Source organism: Littorina saxatilis, linkage group LG10 (assembly GCF_037325665.1).
Source record: "Littorina saxatilis isolate snail1 linkage group LG10, US_GU_Lsax_2.0, whole genome shotgun sequence".
NCBI lineage: Eukaryota > Metazoa > Mollusca > Gastropoda > Littorinimorpha > Littorinidae > Littorina > Littorina saxatilis.
The window spans coordinates 27,144,581-27,169,134 of NC_090254.1; the positions used below are offsets into that span (position 1 = coordinate 27,144,581).

Consider the following 24,554-nt stretch of genomic DNA (forward strand, 5'->3'; position numbering starts at 1 on the left):
AATCTTAAAGTTGTTTGTACTTGCAGTTCAGAGACGAGGTGTTCTGGTTTCCTCACAACCTGGATTTTCGTGGCCGTACATACCCCTGTCCTCCTCACTTCAACCACCTAGGTGGGTACCTCAGGATTTCTTCAAATCAGCCTTATTGTTCAGTAAATTGAACTGGTAAATGTTGTGGTTTCAAAACATTTATTTTATTTTTGTTGTTTGTTTGTTTGCTTAACGCCCAGCCGACCACGAAGGGCCATATCAGGGCGGTGCTGCGTTGACATATAACGTGCGCCACACACAAGACAGAAGTCGCAGCACAGGCTTCATGTCTCACCCAGTCACATTATTCTGACACTGGACCAACCAGTCCTAGCACTAACCCCATAATGCCAGACGCCAGGCGGAGCAGCTACTAGATTGCCAATTTTAAAGTCTTAGGTATGACCCGGCCGGGGTTCGAACCCATGACCTCCCGATCACGGGGCGGACGCCTTACCACTAGGCCAACCGTGCCGGTATTTTTGTTCTTGTCGTTGAATGATTACCATGGTTTGCCATTTATATTTCTCCTCTTGTTATGAAGAGGAAGAAATGCTTTTATTTGTGTGTGTGTGTGTGTTTGGTAAGGCCCCCCCCAAAAAACTAGTCTGTTTACGGTAACATAGGCCCAAAAAATAGGGTCGGTAGGTCGGGATTTTTTTTTTTCTCATTTTTTTTTCTCCCCAAAACCGTATTTTTAAGTTATTTTAATCCAAAAAACAAAGACTTTTTTAATTTAAATTTTTTTTATTTTATTTGTTTATTTTTTATTATTGTTTTTTTCTCCCAAATGCCCCCCAAAAGTCTAGGATCGCGCGAAAAAATAGGGTCGCTCGGGATACCGTAAACAGACTATTTTTTATTTTGGCGTAATATATTTTTTACACTCGGAGCAATTTTAGATTTGATGAGGAAAATCTGCTACAAGGACGTGGTCGTGATGTTTGCTTATTCTTGTATCCCCTGTCTGTACATTGTTGGTTTATTTGATTTTGCTTCTTGTGGAAGTGTCATTGTGGCTTTGTTTGTATGGTCATTGAAGACATTGTACTCTTTGTTTGTTGTAGAGTTTCCATCAGTGTGAGAGAGGACACTGTAAGATTTGCAGAGAGAGAGAGAAGATTGTAAGATTTGCATTGTTGACAGGAAGTGACATCACACGCAGTATCCTGATGTTTGCCAAGGGGAAGCCACTGGGGTCCAAGGGTCTGGACTGGATGAAAATACATCTTATCAACCTTACTGGCTTCAAGAAGAGGTCAGTGTGTGTGTGTGTGTGTGTGTGTACGTGTGTGTGTGTGTGTGCGTGTAAGCGTTCATGCATGTCCATTTTCATGTACAAGTGTGCATCTTTCTGTGTCTGATCATACTTAAAATTCTCTTATTTAAAGTAGAATTTGTCTTTCTTCTAACAGTATTTATTGCACATTTACTATTGTTGTTTTTCCTATAGGAGCCCAAACAGAGAGAGGCTTGCCTATGCCAATGAAATGATGGATGAGATTTTGGACTCTGCTGACAATCCAAAGACAGTGAGTGGCTTTATTGTCAGAGCATTTTTGCCTATGTTTGACTCACCTGAGCAATTAGGAGAGTCTAAGTAACGAGCAGTGTTAGGCCGGCTGGCCGCTGCTGGCTTCAAAACCAGTTGTGGCTATCTGCGTGGGTTCGATCCCCACGTTCGGCAAGGGATTTATTTACCAGAGTCAACTTTGTGCCGACTCTCCTCGGTGTCCGAACAGCCCCGTGTGCATGCAAAGAACCCAATGTCACAGCCAAAGTCTCAGGGCTTGGAAATATAAACTAATGCATGCAGGAAAAAGAAAACAATTGGTTGCGCCGTACTTTATGGCAGCTCGCTTTCCACAGTGATAAAGCATCCCGAATTTCAATGACAGTAACCTCACAGGACTATATGCCATCATATCCTTATTGTTATGTGTGTCCAGGGCAACAAGTGGTGGCAGAAGTCGGACGAGCCGTGGCAGACGCTGGCATGCTGCATGGAGATCGCCAGAGCCTCTCGCTCCCCGGACCCAGAGAACTACATCTGCCACCTCCCTGTGCATCAGGTCAGAACAGTTTGCAATACTCATGGTAACAGAGAAAGACATCTGCCATCTCCCTGTGCATCAGGTCAGGACAGTTTGCAATACTCATGGTAACAGAGAAAGACATCTGCCATCTCCCTGTGCATCAGGTCAGAACAGTTTGCAATACTCATGGTAACAGAGAAAGACATCTGTCATCTCCCTGTGCATCAGGTCAGAACAGTTTGCAATACTCATGGTAACAGAGAACTACATCTGCCATCTCCCTGTGCATCAGGTCAGAACAGTTTGCAATACTCATGGTAAAAGAGAAAGACATCTGCCATCTCCCTGTGCATCAGGTCAGAACAGTTTGCAATACTCATGGTAACAGAGAAAGACATCTGCCATCTCCCTGTGCATCAGGTCAGAACAGTTTGCAATACTCATGGTAACAGAGAAAGACATCTGAAGCGAAAGTAGAGATGGGCTCTTTGTGTGGAAATGCAAATGATAAAAAGTGCAACAGTGGAATCTGAAAATGCAAGGTCTTAAAATAGAGGAAGTCTTAAATTGGGGGGTCTTAGATTGGGGGGTCTTAAATTGAGGGGTCTTAAAAGGGGGGTTCCATTGTACTCATGGCAACACGAAGAGAAGTAGAGATGGGCTAGTTGTGTGTAAATGCAAAATGAAAAAAGTGCTAGGAACTTGAAATCGAAGGCCTATTCATCAATATTAAATGCCGATAAGTGCATCAAGTCAAGTCAAATCAAGTTAACTCATTTCAAATCAAGAGAGTTGTGAAGAGAAGTTTGGGTTGTTAAAAAGCCTGTTCTCTGTCTGTATGGCTGTGGTGCAAGTCTGGGTACAATGGTGTTTTCTTACTATGTAACAAGTGTTGCAGTGCCTATTTCAAATAGGAGAAATTCAAACGGTGGTGCATAACACAACAGACACAGCACTAAAACATTATTAGCTTTTAAAATGTGTAAGCAGGAAGAAAGAAAGAAGGACAGAAAAAAACATTGACAGAAAAAAAAGAGATCAGAATAATCAGTGCGAGGGCAAAAAGCATTCTGTATTTTAATAATACAAATACATTTGCATGTGCATTTCTCTGCTGACTTTACAGAGAACGTCAGATGTCTAGCAAGGTCATACAAACACAGTTGCTTTCCTGCTGCAGAGGGAGAGGAGAGAGAGAGAGAGAGAGAGAGAGAGAGAGAGAGAGAGAGAGAGAGAGAGAGAGAGAGAGAGAGAGAGAGAGAGAGAGAGAGAGAGAGAATTATTTTTTGGCATTATTATCCTAATCTTAATTATTATGAGTTGACTCTTTTGCTCCTCAATATGGTTGAAATGATTGCACCAGGAACCTGCAATAATGCTGTGCATGCAAGGAGTTTTACTGTTTTATGTTCTTACTTTTATGTTGTCTGATGCTGTGATATACCACACCCAAGGTTCTCTTCTTGAGATAATAAAGTTTTCTATGCTCCGTATTCAGTCAGTGTTGTATTGTGTGTGCAGGATGGCTCGTGCAACGGACTGCAGCACTACGCAGCTCTGGGCAGAGATAAGGCTGGCGCTCAGTCTGTCAACCTCTGGCCCTACGACAGTCCCCAGGATGTCTACAGCGACGTCTTAGAACTGGTCAGTCAATAGACCATTTTTGGAAATAACTCTTGACGGGTTGTAAAGGTTGTGGAATAGTGAATACCCTTGCCAAAACCTCTGACAAACATTGGAGGGGCCAACCACAAGAGATGTGATTGTCGGAAACACATGCTCCTGTCCAATGGCAATGTTTGGTCGAGGTTTTGCCAGAAAAGCTCACTCTTCCACAAACCCATACAAACTCGATGGAGTTATTTCTGAAAATTGACTATTGCTGTTGTGGATTTTTACGCTCAATTCAGATCTTTAAGGCGGTCCTTAATTTAGCTGGTTTTAGATTGCTTCATTTACTTTGTAAAGAAGAGACATGGTATTCAGATACTGTGTTGCTTAATTTGCCTTTGAAGGAAAAGACAGGGTGTTGAGATACTGTCAGTGTGTGTAAAAGTTGCCTGGGTTGTTGGCGCTAAAGCTTAGCGAATTCAAATCAAGGAGTCATGAAGAGAAGGTTGGGTTGTTGAAGAGCCTGTTCTCAGTCTGTACGGCTGTGGTGCGAGTCTAGATACAGTGGAACCCCCCTTTTAAGACCTTAAAAAATCTTAAAAAATCAGGTCTTAAAAAGGAGGGGGTCTTAAAATGGGGGTCATTTTACAGAGGTTCTGAACAGGAAGTCTGAGAAAACAAAATCTTAGAAAAGAGGGAGTCTGAATTTGGGGGGTCTTAAAAGGGGGGTTCCCCTGGACAAGGGTGTTTTCTTACTGTGTAACAAGCACAGAGATATAGAATAGAGCCACCAAGCGCTGTGCTGGCAGGGGAAACGATTGCAGCTACCGGGCCGCCATTTCGCTGTGCCCATCCCACAGCCTGACCAGTGTACATTTCAGTGGGAATGTGGCACACTGGGCTTCTTATCTCCGTCGGTTGATTAGAATCAGCTGGCATAATGTTATTGAGTAATGAAGAAACTATTCAGAAAATAATAAGATCTGCTAGTGGCGGTACCTGGTGGATGGAAGGGGGAGAATGGTATTTCTTACCGCATTCTAAATACGTTACACTGATCGAAAGAGAGAAAAAAACGGGCGCACAGTCACACACACGAACGAACGAACGAACGAACACACACACACACACACACACACACACACACACACACACACACACACACACACACACTAACACACACACACACACACACACACACACACACACACACCTGAGACAGAGACTGTCAGACAGATTGAGACAAAAAGGTTATACGAAACCAAGAACATTAATTTTATAACAATTAAAAAAATGATGCAAAACCATTTAGTGTCACAAGAGAAGCCAATCAGACGAAGCAAACATCAAGATGACAAAGTTAACTCATTCGCTGCGTGTCGGAACTGGAATTCCGACACCTGTGTTTAGCGTTGGCTGCGTGCCGGTACTTGAGTTCCGACGGATATCACGAATTTTTAACGGTGTAAACGGTCCTGCTGACCAAGGGAAACAACCCCTGCAATGAACTTCTATCTGTCTACAGTGGTACCATTCACTGTAAACAGTTCCTTCCCTTAAATTGTTGGGATTAATAAAAATTTTGTTGACGGTGTGCGACCCACGTGTTTTGACTTTTCCAAGATGGCGGATCGTGTTGCTGAGACGTAGTAACTTGAAAAGAGTGCTAGAACGTGTTATTCAGTACGGTTCTGATCTTGACCTCAGTGATGATGATAGTGGAGATGATATTTTAGATTCTGGTGACGAGTTTGTGCCAATGGACGATCATTTGGGTGATGATTCGGGCAATGCAAGTGTCGATCATGACATTGTGTATGATGAACCCATGACGTAGAAAGTTTTTTTGTTTTGCTTCAAATTGGATATTTTGCCTGGATATGAAGACAACAAAAGGTATGTACTTTCAAATGTTTCATATATTTTCTAAAAGAGTAAGTTCCAAACTTTGCAAAAACATAAGGTATGTAAGGTTATCTTGTGTTGTTGATTTTTAATAATTTTTTCAAAATGGCTCTAAATCGCGCGTTGGCAGGGAACACAGGGGAAATTTAGACGCGCAGCGAATGAGTTAAACAAATTTGTAGATGTTATTCATAAACCTCTCTCTCTCTCTCTCTCTCTCTCTCTCTCTCTCTCTCTCTCTCTCTCTCTCTCTCTCTCTCTATCTCTATCTCTATCTCTCTCTCTCTCTCTCTCTCCCTCTCTCTCTCCCTCTCTTTCTCTCGCATGATGTCTCTCTCTCTCTCTCTCTCTCTCTCTCTCTCTCGCATGATGTCTCTCTCTCTCTCTCTCTCTCTCTCTCTCTCTCTCTCTCTCTCTCTCTCTCTCTCTCTCTCTCTCTCTCTCTCTCTCTCGCTCGCATGATGTTAAAAAAGTGCAAGCTGCACTATACCCCTTAATTCACATCAATTAACTCGCAATTGACCTCAATGCAATGCATTTTGTGTACATATATGTATAATATGTTTTCACTTTAGTTATCTGTTAAAATGTAGAATTTTAGTTTTTCTATTTTCTATTTTTTTTATCTTGTATTTTTATTTCATTTTTTGTAGTTAGTCTCTCTTTATTCATCTTTCGGATGAGAAAAACCGAGGTCCCTTCGTGTACACTACATTGGGGTGTGCACGTTAAAGATCCCACGATTGACAAAAGGGTCCAGGAAAGGGTCTTTCCTGGCAAAATTGTATAGGCATAGATAAAAATGTCCACCAAAATACCCGTGTGACTTGGAATAATAGGCCGTGAAAAGTAGGATATGCGCCGAAATGGCTGCGATCTGCTGGCCGATGTGAATGCGTGATGTATTGTGTAAAAAAAAGTCCATCTCACACGGCATAAATAAATCCCTGCGCCTTGAAAATGTGCGCGATATAAATTGCATAAAATAAAAATAAAAAAATAAAAAAATAAAAAAATAAATCCCTGCGCTTAGAACTGTACCCACGGAATACGCGCGATATAAGCCTCATATTGATTGATTGATTGATTGATCTTTAGGGCGAGGGCTGGATGTACAAAAGCAGACTACTGCTTAATCTACTACCCTCGTTAAATAAAGAATTGTCATTGTCATTGTCTCTCTCTCTCTCTCTCTCTCTCTCTCTCTCTCTCTCTCTCTCTCTCTCTCTCTGTCTCTGTCTCTCTCTCTCTCTCTCTTTCGCCCCCACCCTTCTCCACCTCTCTGTCTCTCTGTCTCTGTCTGTCTGTCTGTCTGTCTGTCTGTCTGTCTGTCTGTCTCTCTCTCTCTCTCTCTCTCTCTCTCTCTCTCTCTCTCTCTCTCTCTCTCTCTCTCTCTCTGTGTAAATGAAACAAATCTTTGCCGTAATAAGAAATGCAATAGTGACATCAAAGCTAAATTTGTCAATTTAAGTCAGTATACACGAGTGACACAAAAACGATACAGCCATTTGAGGGTGGGGGTGTCTTTAAAAGGGGGTTTCCATTGTAAAAGAAACAGCAACTTGATAAATGATACATTTGTTTTCGAACCAAACAAGTCGGCTGAAATCATGTCAAAGCTAAATTCTTTAAATCCGAGCATTATACACAGAAGAGTACTCAAAAGAAGAATGTACAGCAAGCTTATTAAAATCAGTGAAACATGTCAGTGTCTGTATCAGTCAAACAAACCTGACATCTTTCAGCCAAAATCTTTAATACATGATTAAGTACAAACACATGAGTGAACTTATTTATGAACGATACATCAATCTCATCATTAAAACATGAGTATTTCAAACGAATCTGAATTGTTGAAGTCGATTGTCCTCCATACAATAAATATACAATATAATTGAAAGTAAAACTAAAGAAAAAGCAGTGCAGGCAAAATGGTCCCACTGAAAACCGACTGAGAGAGAGAAGAGAGAGAGAGAGAGAGAGAGAGAGAGAGAGAGAGAGAGAGAGAGAGAGAGAGAGAGAGAGAGAGAGAGAGAGAGGGGGGGAGAGAGAGGGGAAGAGAGAGAGGGGAAGAGAGAGAGAGGATGAAAGAGAGAGAGAGAGGAGAGAGAGAGGGAGAGAAAGAGGAGAGAGAGAGGGAGAGAAAGAGAGAGGGAGAGAGAGAAAGAGAGGGTGAGGGAGAGAGAGGGGAAGAGAAAAAGAGAGAATAAGAGAGAGAGAGAGAGCCAGAGAGAGAGAGAGAGAGAGAGAGAGAGAGAGAGAGAGAGAGAGAGAGATATGTCTTACTACAAAATCAACAGGTTAGTATTTTCAATAATAATAAAATTTAAAAAAGCAAAATTAAGCAGCATACAGACACACGCATCATTATTCTACAACTTTGCTTTTTTTATTAACATGATTATAAGGTTTTAAACAAGGTGGTATTGAGATTGTAGCTCTCAAAAAACAAAGACCGGACAGAGCGAAACAGGGTGTGCCAGCGAAAGAATGGGCACACCGCGATGGCCGGCGCGCGGGTCTCGGTTACTGCACGTGTTGCGGCGCTTGGTGGCTCTATTCTATATCTCTGTGGTAACAAGTGATGCACTGCCTATGTTCTAGTAAAACCATCCCGACAAGCATCTGTACAAGCTTCTCACAAATTTGGATCTCAGGTTCATTCTTGTAGCAGAGTGACTCATTGAAGTGTTGGTAACACCAGAGGACTCTGATGTAGAGAATTTCTTTTTTACACTCTGATGTAGATAAGTTCTGTCACAGGTGGAGAAGGAAAGACAAAAGGACGCAGCAGAGGGTGTAGAAATAGCACAGCACCTGGAAGGATTTGTACGCAGAAAGGTTTGTACCCTGATGTTATGCATTTCCGTACCTGCAAAACCAGGGTCTTTGTTTATGAACATTGTATATGTGGTCTTTTCTGAACAAAGTTTTTGTTTAGAGCTTATTCACCTATTTTTAAATGGAATTTGTGAAAGTACAGTATAGAGACAAAGTGTTGCTGTCTGGCATATGCCTCGCGAGCCCGAGAAAAATGTCCCTCTTTCTTTTTGCTGCGATGCACACAGAACCCCTCCGCACGGTGGTGCTCCCAGACACCTTGTACGTAGGCTGAGTAAGGATTTTGTCTGCCTTGGTAGAGAGAAAAAACAAATAACAGGAAAAAAAGTCTTCCTCACGTTTGCTGCTAGATTTTAAAAAATTGGATAGAATGTTTTCTGGTTGTGTGTGTGTTTTTCTGTCTGTGAAGGCATAGAAACGCCTGTATGTGTGCCTGCATATTTGTGCAGTTTTTATGGTATTAAACAGGTCTTCATTGTTGTTTTTGTACAGTAGTACCTGTGATGTGAGGCCCCTCCCATGGGAGAAGACCTCCCTCTAAAGGACACCTTCTGAAATCTCGTTGTCTTTTATCTTGACCAAAATATACTTGTCACCTGGCTTGCCCCAAGGGTGTTCTTTCATCGCTGTAAGTCTGTTGGCTTGATAAATTGAGTGCATTCATGAAATGTCAGCTTGCTCTTCGTTCCACGTTTTAATTTTGTGATCTTGACAACCACAGGTGATCAAGCAGACGATTATGACAACAGTGTATGGTGTGACACGCTACGGAGCCAAAGCACAGATCCTTCGTCAGCTGAAAGACATCCCAGAATTCCCTCAGGCGCACGTCTGGAACGCCAGCCTTTACCTGACAGAGAAAACATTCCAGTGTCTGAACGAGATGTTCTCTGCCACCAAAGACATTCAGGTCTGTGCTGAAATTTGTTAATTTGATTAAAAAAAAAATTGATAACAAAACATGCTCAGCCTTTCAGGTTACCTGAAAAGCAGTTTTCCACTGCTGATATGACAGAGTCACTGAGAAAAAACTTCATTTGCGAAACTAAGTTGTTTCCTCACAAGACACACAAAAGAAGTGACAGAACTTTCATGTGAGGTCATAATAGGCATTGTAACGTCTTCTCGATCTTTGTTTTGTTAAAGCCAGAGATTTAAATTTGGGGAACAAATCAAGAAGAGGCGTCATTTTAGTTGCAATGAAATACGTTTGGGTCACCAGGACTGGCTGACGCTGAGTGCCCAGTTGATTGCCACAGTGTGCCAGCGACCAGTGGAGTGGGTGACACCTGTTGGCTTGACCGTTGTCCAGCCGTACCACAAGGCCATGGGGCTCTCTCGCTTCGGTGTCAACACCACCGACAGCTGGAACTACTTTGAGTGAGTCTGTCTCTCTGTCTGTAGCTATGGGTAATCCTTGTTCTGTGGGTGATTGCATTTCAGAGTCAACACTTCTTTAAGCAAGTCTGCCTCTCTGTCTGTAGCTATGGGTATGCCTTGTTCTGTGGGTGATTGCATTTCAGAGTCAACACTTCTTTAAGCAAGTCTGCCTCTCTGTCTGTAGCTATGGGTATGCCTTGTTCTGTGGGTGATTGCATTTCAGAGTCAACACTTCTTTAAGCAAGTCTGCCTCTCTGTCTGTAGCTATGGGTATGCCTTGTTCTGTGGGTGATTGTTGATTGCATTTTAGAGTCAACACTTCTTTAAGCAAGTCTGCTTCTGTCTGCAACTATGGGTATGCCTTGTTCTGTGGGTACTTTCATTTCAGAGTCAACACTTCTTTAACTCTGTCTGTAGCTATGGGTATGCCTTGTTCTGTGGATACTTGCTGGTCAGTTATTTTATCTCAAAACTGAGTCTTTTGGGAAGATGAGAGTGTGATTCTGCTTAAAATGCATTTGTCTGCTTGTCTTTGTCTATGTCTATCTTGTTGTCTGCAACTTCATCTGCACATGATTGTGTCATCTATTATGTACGTGATTTTGTGCATGCAAGTGTGCATGTTTTGGTTGCAGTTTGTCACAAAGTTTTTACTTTGTGTTCAAAAACACTGACTACTCAGTACTGAAAATTTGCAGAGTAAAAGAGACAGAAAGACGCAGGGTGTGTCTCTGTCTCTTAACTCTTTCAGTTTCTGTCAATCTGTCTGTCTGTCTGTCTGTCTGTCTGTCTGTCTGTCTGTCTCTCTCTCTCTCTCTCTCTCTCTCTCTCTCTCTCTCTCTCTCTCTCTCTCTCTCTCTCTCTCTCTCAGTGTCTCTGTCTCTCTTTTTGTTTCATTCTCTCCTGCTCCCGCTCTGATTCAACACTTGTTCTGCTTAAATTCAGATCCTCTGCTTTAGCTTTGCTAGACTTTTGGGTTGACATTCATTTTTCGTGAGGCTTATATAGGGTGATAACCCTGATTTCATGCATGGCCTTTGAATCTAGTTTTCAATTGCATGATAATGTGTGCGTTGCAGGAAACCCAATGCCATGAAGCAGAAGAACGCTTTTCCTCCCAACTTCATCCACTCCCTGGATTCCACACACATGATGTTGACTTCTCTCTACTGCATGAGGTAGGAGCTCCTTGCGTCCACCAGAGACAAACACTCCTGTCCTGTAACTGCTCTTGCTTCCCCCAGAGACAAACACTCCTGTCCTGTAACTGCTCTTGCGTCCCCCAGAGACAAACACTCCTGTCCTGTAACTGCTCTTGCGTCCCCCAGAGACAAACACTCCTGTCCTGTAACTGCTCTTGTGTCCACCTGAGACAAACACTCCTGTCCTGTAACTGCTCTTGCGTCCCCCAGAGACAAACACTCCTGTCCTGTAACTGCTCTTGCGTCCCCCAGAGACAAACACTCCTGTCCTGTAACTGCTCTTGCGTCCCCCAGAGACAAACACTCCTGTCCTGTAACTGCTCTTGCGTCCACCAGAGACAAACACTCCTGTCCTGTAACTGCTCTTGTGTCCCCCAGAGACAAACACTCCTGTCCTGTAACTGCTCTTGCGTCCACCAGAGACAAACACTCCTGTCCTGTAACTGCTCTTGCTTCCCCCAGAGACAAACACTCCTGTCCTGTAACTGCTCTTGCGTCCACCAGAGACAAACACTCCTGTCCTGTAACTGCTCTTGCGGACAAATAAATGCTGTCTGTCTCTATCCCTTTCTTTGTCCTCTTGCGTATTTATTTTGTTTACACATGTACACACACAGATAGACACTCTCACTCACACACACACACTCATGCATGCATACAAATGCACAGGTACGCATGCACGCACATACACACGCACACACACACACACACACACACAAACACACGCATGCACACGCACGCACGCACGCACGCACACACTCACACACACACACACCTGAGGACTCAAATACCTGAGAAAGACAGATAGGAGAGAGCTTAGATGCAATGCATAACTTTGATTGGATCTTTATCATTAGATTTTTGTCAAGAAAAAATACAATTGCAGTTCATAACGAAAGAAGAGAGAAATTGTTTCTAAATGGCTAATTAGGCATCTTTTAAAGCCCATTAACGCTAACCGTCAGAAACATAAAGCGTTGTATAATTTATAAGCAGTGGCAAGAAGCGTTGCTTAAACTAGGAAGTGTGTGATTTCAGGGCAGGCATCACCTTTGTATCGGTGCACGACTGCTTCTGGACACACGCCTGTGATGTGGAGATCATGAATCAGGTATGTGTTCTTCTTTTTCTTCTTCTTCTTCTTCTTCTTCTTCGTTCATGGGCTGAAACTCCCACGTTCACTCATGTTTTTGCACGAGTGGGTTTTTACGCGTATGACCATTTTGAGCCATACACCGCTTTCTGGGGAAGCATGCTGGGTATTTTCGTGTTTCTATAACTCGCCGAACTCTGACATGGATTACAGGATCTTTTCCATGCACACTTGGTCTTGTGCTTGTGTGTACACACGAAGGGGGATAAGGCACTAGCATGTCAGCACATAAGTTGACCTGGGAGATCAGAAAATTCTCCACCCTTAACCCAACAGGCGCGGCCGGGATTTGAACTCATGACCTGCCGCATGGGAGGCCGATGTCTTATCCACTAGGCCACTGCACCCGTCGTTTTCCATTTGCATTGCTTCCTTACTTCAGTGCACTGGCTGCTGTTACTCTTCTGATGTTTGGAACACTATATATTTTAAAGAAGCTGCGTTCATGTTAACGAGATATTTTGGGATTTTACGTGTTTTCATTGAACCCGGTAGCTCAGTACGTACAGCAATGGACTTGTGATCTGCGCTTCATGGCTTTGAATCCGGACGGGAAAAGACATGGGTCAGCCTTATGTGCAGACTTATGAGACAATAGCCATGATCTACCCCCATGACCTCAGTCATTCTGCCATAAGTGCAGGTGGCTGATTACACCAAAACAGGCACACACCTAGGTAGCACAACTGCTAGCTTTCCATTGCAAGGAAGCGATCCAAATTTCCCAGCCATTGCATGGACAAGAAAGTAATGAAAGTAAATATGAAATCAAACTTGAAATGTGTTAACTTAGAATATTGACCTAGGTGTCGGAGAACTAAATGCCCACTGTGTAGAATATTGACCTAGGTGTCACAGAACTAAATGCCCACTGTGTCCAGGTAGCAGCCAGGCTGTTGATGTTTGGCATGTGTTTTAAGTTGTAGGATTCTGCTCTTCGCCTGTGTAAAAGTCTGGACAGATCTGTCATTTATTGTGAACGTGATTGCATATACGAGAAAAAATGAACCTTTGATCACACTGTTCTGGATGAAAGGAACTGCATTTGTGTACAAGCATAAGGTTTATGCTGGAGTACAGATACTCAATGTAAAATATTGTATATATACATGTCGTGCCCAATTCATGGAATTGCCGAATTCACGGAATCGACAACATTTGTGCCCATTTCGCGTAATCTGCAAAACGCTGCCCATTTTGTGAAATCGGCAACATTATGCTGAATATGCGTAAAGGCTTCTAAAAACGTGTCCATTTTGCGAAATCGGCAGCAAATTTGGCAATTCAGTGAATTGGGAACAACATACATATGTCACGATATTAATCAATTGAATAAAGTGCATTGTGTGTTACTCAGATCTGCCGAGAGCAGTTCGTGGCACTGCACAAGCAACCCATCCTGGAGGACCTGTCCAGACAGCTGGTGGAGAACTACACACCTGACGTTACCAGGTAACACACTGTTTCTGTCTACTCTTACTCTGAATACACACCTGACGTTACCAGGTAACACACTGTTTCTGTCTACTCTTACTCTGAATACACACCTGACGTTACCAGGTAACACACTGTTTCTGTCTACTCTTACTCTGAACACACACCTGACGTCACCAGGTAACACTGTCTACTCTTATTCTGAATACACACCTGACGTTACCAGGTAACACACTGTTTCTATCTACTCTTACTCTGAATACACACCTGACGTCACCAGGTAACACATTGTTTCTGTCTACTTTTACTCTGAACACACACCTGACGTCACCAGGTAACACTGTCTACTCTTACTCTGAATACACACCTGACGTCACCAGGTAACACATTGTTTCTGTCTACTCTTACTCTGAATACACACCTGACGTCACCAGGTAACACACTGTTTCTGTCTACTCTTACTCTGAATACACACCTGACGTTTCCAGGTAACACACTGTTTCTGTCTACTCTTACTCTGAATACACACCTGACGTCACCAGGTAACACACTGTTTCTGTCTACTCTTACTCTGAATACACACCTGACGTTACCAGGTAACACACTGTTTCTGTCTACTCTTACTCTGAATACACACCTGACGTTTCCAGGTAACACACTGTTTCTGTCTACTCTTACTCTGAATACACACCTGACGTCACCAGGTAACACACTGTTTCTGTCTACTCTTACTCTGAATACACACCTGACGTCACCAGGTAACACACTGTTTCTGTCTACTCTTACTCTGAATACACACCTGACGTTACCAGGTAACACACTGTTTCTGTCTACTCTTACTCTGAATACACACCCGACGTCACCAGGTAACACACTCTCTTAAGTCAAATCTTGACTGGTTTGTATTTTGGTATATATAACGGTAAATTGGTGGAAATGTCCAGTATATGCACTCCCTGGGTTATTCATCAACTGATTAAAGCATCAAAGGTCTGTTGATAATGTAGATCTTCTTCTTCTTCGTTAATGGGCTGAAACTCCCATGTTCACTTGTTGATTTTTTTTGCACGAGTGGATTTTTACGTGTATGACGGGTATTTTACGCCGCCATGCAGGCAGCATACGCGGATTTCGGGGGAGATAACGTAGATAATGTGTGAAGCAACTGTAGCGGTTCGGTTTGTGCTTGTTACAGTGATGAGGTGATGGAGGCTCCAGTGCTGAAAGCTCGCGAGTTTCTGCGCAATGTTCTGCTCAATGTTCCTGCTAGAGGTAAGGTATTCTCACTTAGTGCTGTTCTTTCTTTGTTCTTTGATTCAATTTCTTATTTTCATTTTATACCATAAATCTTGAAGGCTGATATGTCTATTTTACACGCCAATTTTTCAGGAGGAGGAAAAGGGATGCACAGACGCACTCACCAAGTACACACACTGAGACACTGACTCACGTACACACTCACCTAACACATCCTGGGTTACCCGTTCCTGACAGTTTTTAGAGACTATGTGGGTTATGAAACTAATCTGAGCTAAATCAATGATTGTGATGCTGTGTATTTTCCAATACGGAGGCCATTTCATTCCTATCCAGACATTGCTGAAGTGCTTCTACATAGTTTTGATGGCTTCATTTCTTTTTGAATTTTAACAAAATCCAGACCGCTTGGTGATAGTTAACATATCAACGCAGGACACATCAATGAACATTATAGTTTGGCTGGGTAGTCTATTTATCGACAAGGGGCGTGTAGGATGGGATGCAAGTGGACGAACATGCTTGAATGAGGACCGATCTACAGCAAATCGGTTTGTATGTTCGCTTAAGTGTATATTTTTCTTTGAAAACCACACATGTACTGAATACCTATCTTTTTCATTCCCAAAACCATACATTTTAGCTGTTAGTGGTTTTAAAGAGACACAGTTTGGTTTGAATGGAGGACACTTACCCTGATGTTGGCGGGAATGCTTTGTTTCCACCCAGCGTTAGCGGTCTCTCGGTATTGCCGAATATAGAAAAGTGATTTATTATTATCATTATATGGCGTGTGTTTTGACTCAACACTGCTGGTCGATCGCTTGACAGTTTTGACATGTGGAACATTTTCTGTCCTTAACATTTATTTGAAGTCAGAATATTGGGGCTTTTCATCCAGGTCCAACTGACCTTTCCTCTTCTTTGTCTGAGAAAAACAGGTGGGGGGGGGGGGGGGGGTGGGGTAGGGGGTGAAGATCGACCCATGCTGTACAAGTGCAAGAGATGTTGGGTGTTGATAGCCCAACAGTGGACGAGCAATTAAAAAAAATCCAAGCAGTTCAACGCGATATAGCTAAATTCGTGATGTTGTGAATCGGAATCCCCTGTATCGGAAATCAAGACTGTCTGTCTGTCTGTCTGTCTGTCTGTCTCTCTTTGATACCTTTTAGTCTTTTGTGACATGCCAGAAAACGTTTGTTCGTTTGTTTGTTCTCTCTCTAATTGCACACATGAAACTTTCTTTTTGGAGTTTGGATGCACTTTTCACACACAACTGTTGACAGCGACCCTTTCATGTGATAGATTGGTACTGCTTTTTCTTGAGTTTTGGAGCAAAACGGGTTTACACCCCACCCATCACTTCTGGATTTTTCTATCTGGGCAATTTATACAGCCAGATCAATTCGACTTTCAAATGTATGTATGTATGGGGCGATTTATATAGCGCTTGACGTTCTCTAAGCGCTTTACATATTAATTTCTGCCGTGTGAGATGGAATGGTTTACTCAATATAATTATATCACGCTTTCACATCGGCCAGTAAATCTCAAGCCAATTAAGGCGAATATTTACTTTTCACGGCCTATTATTCCAAGTCACACGGGTATTTGGTGGACATTTGTATCTATGCCTATACAATTTTGCCAGGAAAGACCCTTTTGTCAATCGTGGGATCTTTAACGTGCACACCCCAATGTAGTGTACACGAAGGGACCTCGGTTTTTCGTCTCATCCAAAAGACTAGCACTTGAACCCACCACCTAGGTTAGGAAAGGGGGGAGAAAATTGCTAACGCCCTGACCTAACACATCAGGGGGTGGGTGGGTGGGTGGGTGGGTGGGTGTGTGGAGGGAAGTGAAAGATATTTTGTCACCTTCTTTAGTTGATCAGATAGATCTTAAAAATGTGCAAGCTTTCAAGAACCCAACTCCCTTTCTCTCTCTCTCTTTCTCTCTCTCTCAGTCTGTCTGTCTCTCTCCTCTCTGTCTCATGCTCTCTTTGAACTTTTTTCCACAAACATGAGTCAAATGAATTATTACGGCAGCTGCATTATATTACTAATCTTTGAAGAAACAAATTAAATTTTGTTTTGAAGCCGATCAGTGTGAAGCACGCATGTACAAGACATTTTTGTGCCGAAGTAACATGGTGACTAAGTAAAAACCCTGTTGTTGTTTATGAAAGGGTACCCTAACTGAGTAAGAAGAAGGAAGTAACATTTTGTTTGGAAGTTGATCAGTATGAAGCACACATATAAAAGAAATGGTTGTGCCCTAGTTTTTATTCGCTGGGTATATGTACTTGATATTCTTTCTGTTTGCATGTGCAATCTCTTCTCATCTTTCAGAGGATCCTTTTTTACACTGAGTATTCATGTTGCATTTTCAGGTGACTTTGACTTGGAGAAAGTGCTTGATTCCACATATTTCTTCAGCTGATGCAGTAAGCATCGCAGGCTACCGATCCGCAATTCTCTCATCTCTTCAGCAACTTTCTAGTCAAGTGGGAGCAGAGACCGACAGCGTTATATTTCAACCTAGTGACAGTGTTGTGAGATACCTCAAGTGAAAGTCAGAAGGAAGAAATGATCTTGAATGTGGACTGTGTTTGAAGCGCTCAGGAAAACAATTTGAATGGAGACGCTGCCTATACAACCTGGCTAGGGCAGCACACACGCACGAACGCACGCACACCCGCACGCATACACACACACACACACACACACGGTCCGACTGCTGCAAACTCAGGGTTCCACACTTGGCGTTACACTTACAGTGGTACCTGCAATAAAAAAAGATGCTTGGGACCAGGCAAAAATGTCCTCAAATGGCAGGTGGCCTGTCATAACAGTCAAAATAATAGACAAAAGAACTACAGGTGTCCCTTACTTGTTGGTGTCTTCTCATTGGAGGAGCCACTTGTACATCACCGCTACCTCTGTATATATATGCAAAACACCTTGTACCCCTTTTGCGATGACGCAATTGACAAATTCTGGAAATAACTATCGGGTTTGTATGGGGTGTGAAAGAGTGAGTCCCCTTGCTTTTGCTCGGACAAATATTGACATGTCGTTCTTGTACACGAGTTTGAGACACTGTCCCCTCTAGCTAGTGACTGGCCTGTACAAGTATTGTCACGTGGGAAAGTTTCCCTACGTAACAATATTTCCCCCACGTGACATTATAGTGTGTGTTTGTGTGTGTGTGTGTGTGTGTGTGTGTGTGTGTGTGATTTTCTCTTCTTTTGATGGTAATTGTGAGTGTGCTATGTGAATGTGCCGATAGAGTGATTTGGTGTCTAGTTTGTAACAATTGAATGCTTGTAAAGTTGGATTATCGCTTTTCTGTGTTAAAAATATACATGTATATAAGTTGCAACTTCTTGCCATTTATATCCCTTGACCAGTGTCTTTCAATTTCACAACACAACCATGTGGATTTTATGTGTACAAAATATGGAGCATGATGAGTGTGTGTGTGTGTGGGCGATTGACTTTATTCAAAACTGAGGAAGTATTTTCATATTTTCATAGAAGAGAGGAGAGGGAATGTCAAATCCTGCGAACATTGTTGTTCATGGAATTTGTTGTTGTCTTTGCTGCGTTGAGTTACTACAACCAGAGATGAGATTTCCTAAAAGTGTTGTGGGAGGAAATTATTTGGCGGGGGTCTGGGGGTCGCTGAAGGCCCCCAGTGGGGTCCAGGGGCAACGCTGAAGATTTTTTGACACTTTGACCATAAAAAAAGACTTGGAAATGAGTCCGAGCAGTAGAAGCATACAACATTTTGTCAGTCATATGTGCAAAATTTGGTTCCATTGGATGGAACCACAACAACTACTCTACCCCCCCCCCCCCCCCCCCCCCCCCCATTTTTCTCAACGGATTTAGACGATTCAGAAAAATGGTCCTGGGAACGAACTTTTGGGCGGAATTCCGCCAATTGGCGGAAGAATCTCATCCCTGTACAACAGAAGAGAGGGAGAGAGAGAATCAGTGTGCCAAATGTGATTGTGTCAGCAAATATGTGCTGTTGAACTTTGTTCGGTTTGTCACGGAACAAGTTAGCTTTTTTTCTCAAGAAACTAAGCATGTAAGTAAGGAGTACATTTAAGCAGTGTTTTTTTGTGTGTGGGCTATTCAAAGTAAACCTATTTGGACTTACAGTTTTATGCGTACTATCAAGTAACATTCATTTTAGGCGAACGACAAGAAGAAGAAGAAGTAACATTCATTTGATATTTTAGCACTTGCTTGAATGGCCTGAGATGAGGACTTGGCCCAATAAATTGTTGTAGCTGCTTGTTATGCAATCTGATTATTTGCAAATGACATCTTTTATGCAATCTGATTATTTGCAAATACCCCCCGCGGGTTAGGGGGAAGAATTTACCCGATGCTCCCCAGTATGTCGTAAGAGGCGACTAACGGATTCTGTTTCTCTTTTTATTACCCTTGTTAAGTGTTTCTTGTATAGAATATAGTCAATTTTTGTAAAGATTTTAGTCAAGCAGTATACTGTAAAAAATGTTAGGTCCTTTGTACTGGAAACTTGCATTCTCCCAGTAAGGTCATATATTGTAGTACGTTGCAAGCCCCTGGAGCAATTTTTTGATTACCGGGTAGTGCTTTTGTGAACAAGAAACAATTAACAAGTGGCTCTATCCCACTCCCCCCCCCCCCCCCCCCCCCCCCCCTTTTCCCCGCCGCGATATAACCTTGAACGGTTGAAAACGACGTTAAACATCAAATAAAGAAAGAAAGTATGTCGGGGGTACGCTGAGATTGATATCATAATAGTTGACAGCAATGTGTGAGTGAAAGTTACTTGGTTTTGAATTCTTTCCAGAATGAAAATGTTGTTTCTGGAGAAGTTATTGCTGTGACACTAAAATTTTGTGTGATCAATTTGTGAAAATTATGAAGAGTAGATATAAAATGTCTGTTCTTGAATTCGATCTTGACTGTGCTTTCTTGTGAGTTTGAATGATCTAGAATGAAGGATATCCACCGTAGAGGGCGCCAGGAAGAAAGGCAGCCAACCTTCCCAGGCAATGTTTTATTTGCGTTGAAAAAAACATTTGAACCAATACCATATAAACTGGGCACCAAAATATTGCAACATTTTTTTTTACCTCGACTGATTTTTTTCTTATACCTTTCATATAAACGCATACATGCACACACACACACACACACACACACACACACACACACACACACACACACACACACACATTTGACGTAACAACTGTATCACAGAACAAACAAGTCGCGTAAGGCGAAAATACAATATTTAGTCAAGTAGCTGTCGAACTCACAGAATGAAACTGAACGCAATGCAAAGCAGCAAGACCGTATACTCGTAGTCCACCGCTCACGGCATAGGCAGTGAAATTGACAAGAAGAGCGGGGTAGTAGTTGCGCTAAGAAAGATAGCACGCTTTTCTGTACCTCTCTTCGTTTTAACTTTCTGAGCGTGTTTTTAATCCAAACATATCATATCTATATGTTTTTGGAATCAGGAACCGACAAGAAATAAGATGAAAGTGTTTTTAAATTGATTTGGACAATTTAATTTTGATAATGATTTTTATATATTTAATTTTCAGAGCTTGTTTTTAATCCGAATATAACATATTTATATGTTTTTGGAATCAGCAAATGATGGAGAATAAGATAAACGTAAATTTGGATCGTTTTATAAATTTTTATTTTCTTTTACAATTTTCAGATTTTTAATGACCAAAGTCATTAATTAATTTTTAAGCCACCAAGCTGAAATGCAATACCGAAGTCCGGGCTTTGTCGAAGATTACTTGACCAAAATTTCAACCAATTTGGTTGAAAAATGAGGGCGTGACAGTGCCGCCTCAACTTTCACGAAAAGCCGGATATGACGTCATCAAAGACATTTATCAAAAAAATGAAAAAAACGTTCGGGGATTTCATACCCAGGAACTCTCATGTCAAATTTCATAAAGATCGGTCCAGTAGTTTAGTCTGAATCGCTCTACACACACACACACACACACACACACACACACACACACACACACGCACAGACACACACACATACACCACGACCCTCGTTTCGATTCCCCCTCGATGTTATAAAACTTGACTAAATATAAAAATGGTATATTGTTGGAACTTTGAATTATTATTATTAATTATTATTGCCAATAATTAAACGTTCCAACAACATACCTTTCTTGTTTTTTTATTCTGAATTTTGGAACGTTAATGGCAGTCTATCTATTTTTGGATTTTTATTTGTATCACATGACAATAAGTTCAGGTATCTTAACAAGCCAAAATCACATGACAATAAGTTCAGGTATCTTAACAAGCCAAAATCACATTACAATAAGTTCAGGTATCTTAAAGGCACAGTAAGCCTCCCGTAAACCATCACAGAGCTCCCCGAGCGTCTACATATAGTACAAGCATACTTCCATTTGAACGCTCACCGAACGGGAACATCCTGGCTGCTTTCTGTCGAGCGTGAGAAATTTTCAAAGAATTTATTTTCGTGGACTTGGTCCTCAACAACAATGGCGCCTCGTTTTGGTGCTGGACGGCTGTTATGAATACCGGAATTCACGCCCGGACAGTAAGCCTCCCGTAAACCATCACTGATACTGTCAGGCTTTTACACACAGTACAAACACCCTTCCATTTGAACGCTCACCAAACGGGAACATCCTAGGTGCCCTACGTAAAGAGCGAGCAATTTTTAAAGAATTAATTTTGCAGATTGTCTCGAACACTTTTTGGACCCATCCTGAACTCATGTCAAACATGAGTTACTTCCCTTCGGGTCTCATTCTATCGATGTAAACTGGCGATAGCCGTGAATCGATGATTATCAAAATGTTTTTGGACCGTGGTGCGTTTTTGCGCTAGACCTAACTTTTAAAATCTAAATAATAAATTGACAGCTTGTAACACAAACATTCTTTAATCATAAAAGAATTCTTTTTTCATCAAGACAAGATCAGTACAATTCGAAGTTGTGAAAGTTTGAAAAAAGAAAAGCCCGGAAGCAGGGTCACGCAAGGGTCGCAGCAGACGACGGTTTATCAGTGCATATTGCCGTTCCTCTCAACAGTCAAAAGCCATCGCTAGAGTACTTGTGAACCACAGCCGTTTGTTTCATGCATAAAAACGTGCTATTGTAAATAAGCTCACATCGAGTCGCATTCAAATGACTAACTGACGACTACATTGTGAAAAAGGGAAACTGGATCACACGGGTTCACGATGGCTCAGGGGTAAGATAAACCACGCAAAAATAAATTCTTTGAAAATTGTTCGCTCTTTACGGAGGGCACCTAGGATGTTCTCAATCGGTGAGTGTTTAAATGAAAGGGTGTTTGTACTGCGTGTAAAAGCCTGACCGTATCTGTGATGGTTTACGGGAGGCTCACTGTTCCTTTAACAAGCCAAGCTAGTGATGGTAACCCCTTACAACAAACACACAAGACAAGAAACAACATGTGGAAATCAGTTGGATCAACAGAAAGACTGGTGAAAGACTCCACAGTGAGATCTTGACCCTCAACTATTTTAAAATAAATTACTCATCATGAAAACAGGAACAAAATAAATCTCAAAACAAAGTGCATGTTTACTGCAGAATATATAATCAGTCATTGCAGAGCAGTTTGGACTTCTTGACGATCATGAAAATAAATAAGGCATCACAAAAATAATTCACAAAAATAAATAGAAAATAGCTAGATGAGCATATTTCAGTTTCTCTTTTCAGTAGCATACCCCACACGTATTGAAAATGCACCCAGCACATTCTTGTTCCAATACACGCAAGCACAAACAAAAGTACACGTACGTGTATCAGTTAGCAAACTGTCTTCCCTCAAAACGCCATGTAGGAAAATACATAATACAGTGGAACTCCCCTTTTAAAACACCCTCCATTTTAAAATCTTGATTTTTCAGATTTTCTGTTCATAAGCTCTGTAGATTTACCTCATTTTAAGAATCCCTCCTTTTTAAGATCTGGTTTTCTGACATTTATAGAGGTCTTCACTGGGGAGTTCCACTGTATACTCTGCAGGGGCGGATCCAGGGGGGGGGGGGGGGGGAGGGTTCCCGGGGTATCCGGAAAGCCAGGAACCGGCCACCCCCCGCTTAATTTTCTTTTTAATGGAAAAAAAGTTTTTTTAAAAAATTAAAGAAATGAATTTGAAATAAAGAAATCATGATTGCTCAGATTGCTCCATTTTCCTTGTATTTATCAAAGTTCCCGGACCCTCTTAGGAGCTGGCCTTTGTCTTCTCAATGACGGTTTTGGATGGTACTTGGGTAATTTGTAGGCCGAGGTCGCCATTACTCCATTTTCCTTGTTTTTATCAACATTTTCCGGCATCCCACCAGACCCACCTGGGAGGTTCAGGTGCTTCGCACCCTCAACTAAACGCTTGGCGTCGTCGATCTGTCCATAAAAGAAATTTGGACCCCCCCTCAAAAATGATGTGATGCGCCCCTACTCTGTGCCAAAAGGGAGGGCGTTGTTTGAAGCCTAGTCGTGGGTCAGAATTCGTTCAACATCCAACTGTGTGGATTCCGGATGCGGTCCGCAGGGTCTCCTGAACGTGTTGCCGTACGTCCATAGCCACTTGTTAGCGACTGCAATAAACCAAAGTAATTCTGTATAAGTATCTTGCTGATTAATGCAATAATGACCGCCGGCTATGCAGGTGTTTTGTTTTATTTTTCTATATATTTTTCTGTTTGTGTTCCTCAATCTCTCTTTCCAGTGGATGGAACTGTGTGTGTGTGTGTGTGTGTGTGTCTGTCTGTCTGTCTGTCTGTCTGTCTGTCTGTCTGTGTGAGTGTCAGGATGTTAGTGCGTGCAAAAGAAACAGAGTTAATGCACCCGCTTTGTGATGAAACTGAAAAGCATTATTGACGAACGTTTTATTTTTACACGCATTATCATTATCACTTTTTTGTCTTTTTCGGAAGGCCGTTTACAAGTCTTATTTTTGATCATAACTTTCCTTATGTTTGGGTATGTTGTGAATTGGACGTTCCGATAAACTAAGCCTTCTTTCTTTTTCAGTCTAGATTTTGGAACGTTAGTAGTCTATCTGTTTCCGATTTCATAACTTTTCTGATCTTTCTTGTTGCTTGTCTTCTTTTCAAACGCATCTTCATTTTTATTTTATTAAAATGCATCTTGAATCATATTAGTCCGTGATCTGAACGAAAAAGTATTATAAAGAATCCTCTTTAATTCTGTTGTTTTTAGCAAGTTTAACCTTCCATGTGTTAGGTTTGGGTAGTTATAGTTGTTGAAATGGCAGCTATCATTCTGTCATTGAATGATGTCATGTTAGTGCCTGGTATGGTCTTAAAAAATGGGGGTATCGTTTTTAAAACCGGAATAACTCTGTTAATTTTGCGACTACAATTTTAGTTTAAATTTATTTTTGACCACAGAAAACCCGCAAATACATGTAAACAAAAAGGAATCAACGTAATGTTACGTAAATCTTACAAATGACGTCACAGACTTGACATCAATACAAATCAAGGGATACGTTCCAAAGCTGGAGAAACGTTTGTCATACAATCGTGTTTAATCATCAGATACGTTAGTTTTTCATACTCACATATACTTTGTTGTATGCTGATTTCGAAAAGACAAAGATATTGCCTAAATCTTACA

General features: G+C 41.7%; 1 protein-coding gene across 1 annotated transcript in view; it reads left to right on the plus strand.

The window, feature by feature from the left end:
* Positions 1-19,807, plus strand: part of LOC138978525 (DNA-directed RNA polymerase, mitochondrial-like) — a 44,242-nt gene extending 24,435 nt beyond the window's left edge. The window contains exons 20-32 of the mRNA XM_070351261.1: positions 27-111; positions 1,177-1,288; positions 1,484-1,562; positions 1,980-2,102; positions 3,588-3,710; positions 8,346-8,423; positions 9,145-9,333; positions 9,646-9,803; positions 10,883-10,981; positions 12,044-12,116; positions 13,516-13,610; positions 14,788-14,864; positions 17,242-19,807. Of these exons, the coding sequence (XP_070207362.1) occupies positions 27-111; positions 1,177-1,288; positions 1,484-1,562; positions 1,980-2,102; positions 3,588-3,710; positions 8,346-8,423; positions 9,145-9,333; positions 9,646-9,803; positions 10,883-10,981; positions 12,044-12,116; positions 13,516-13,610; positions 14,788-14,864; positions 17,242-17,291 (1,341 nt within the window). The 3' untranslated portion in view covers positions 17,292-19,807. The remainder of the gene's footprint in view (positions 1-26; positions 112-1,176; positions 1,289-1,483; positions 1,563-1,979; positions 2,103-3,587; positions 3,711-8,345; positions 8,424-9,144; positions 9,334-9,645; positions 9,804-10,882; positions 10,982-12,043; positions 12,117-13,515; positions 13,611-14,787; positions 14,865-17,241) is intronic.
* Positions 19,808-24,554: the final 4,747 nt, after the last annotated feature.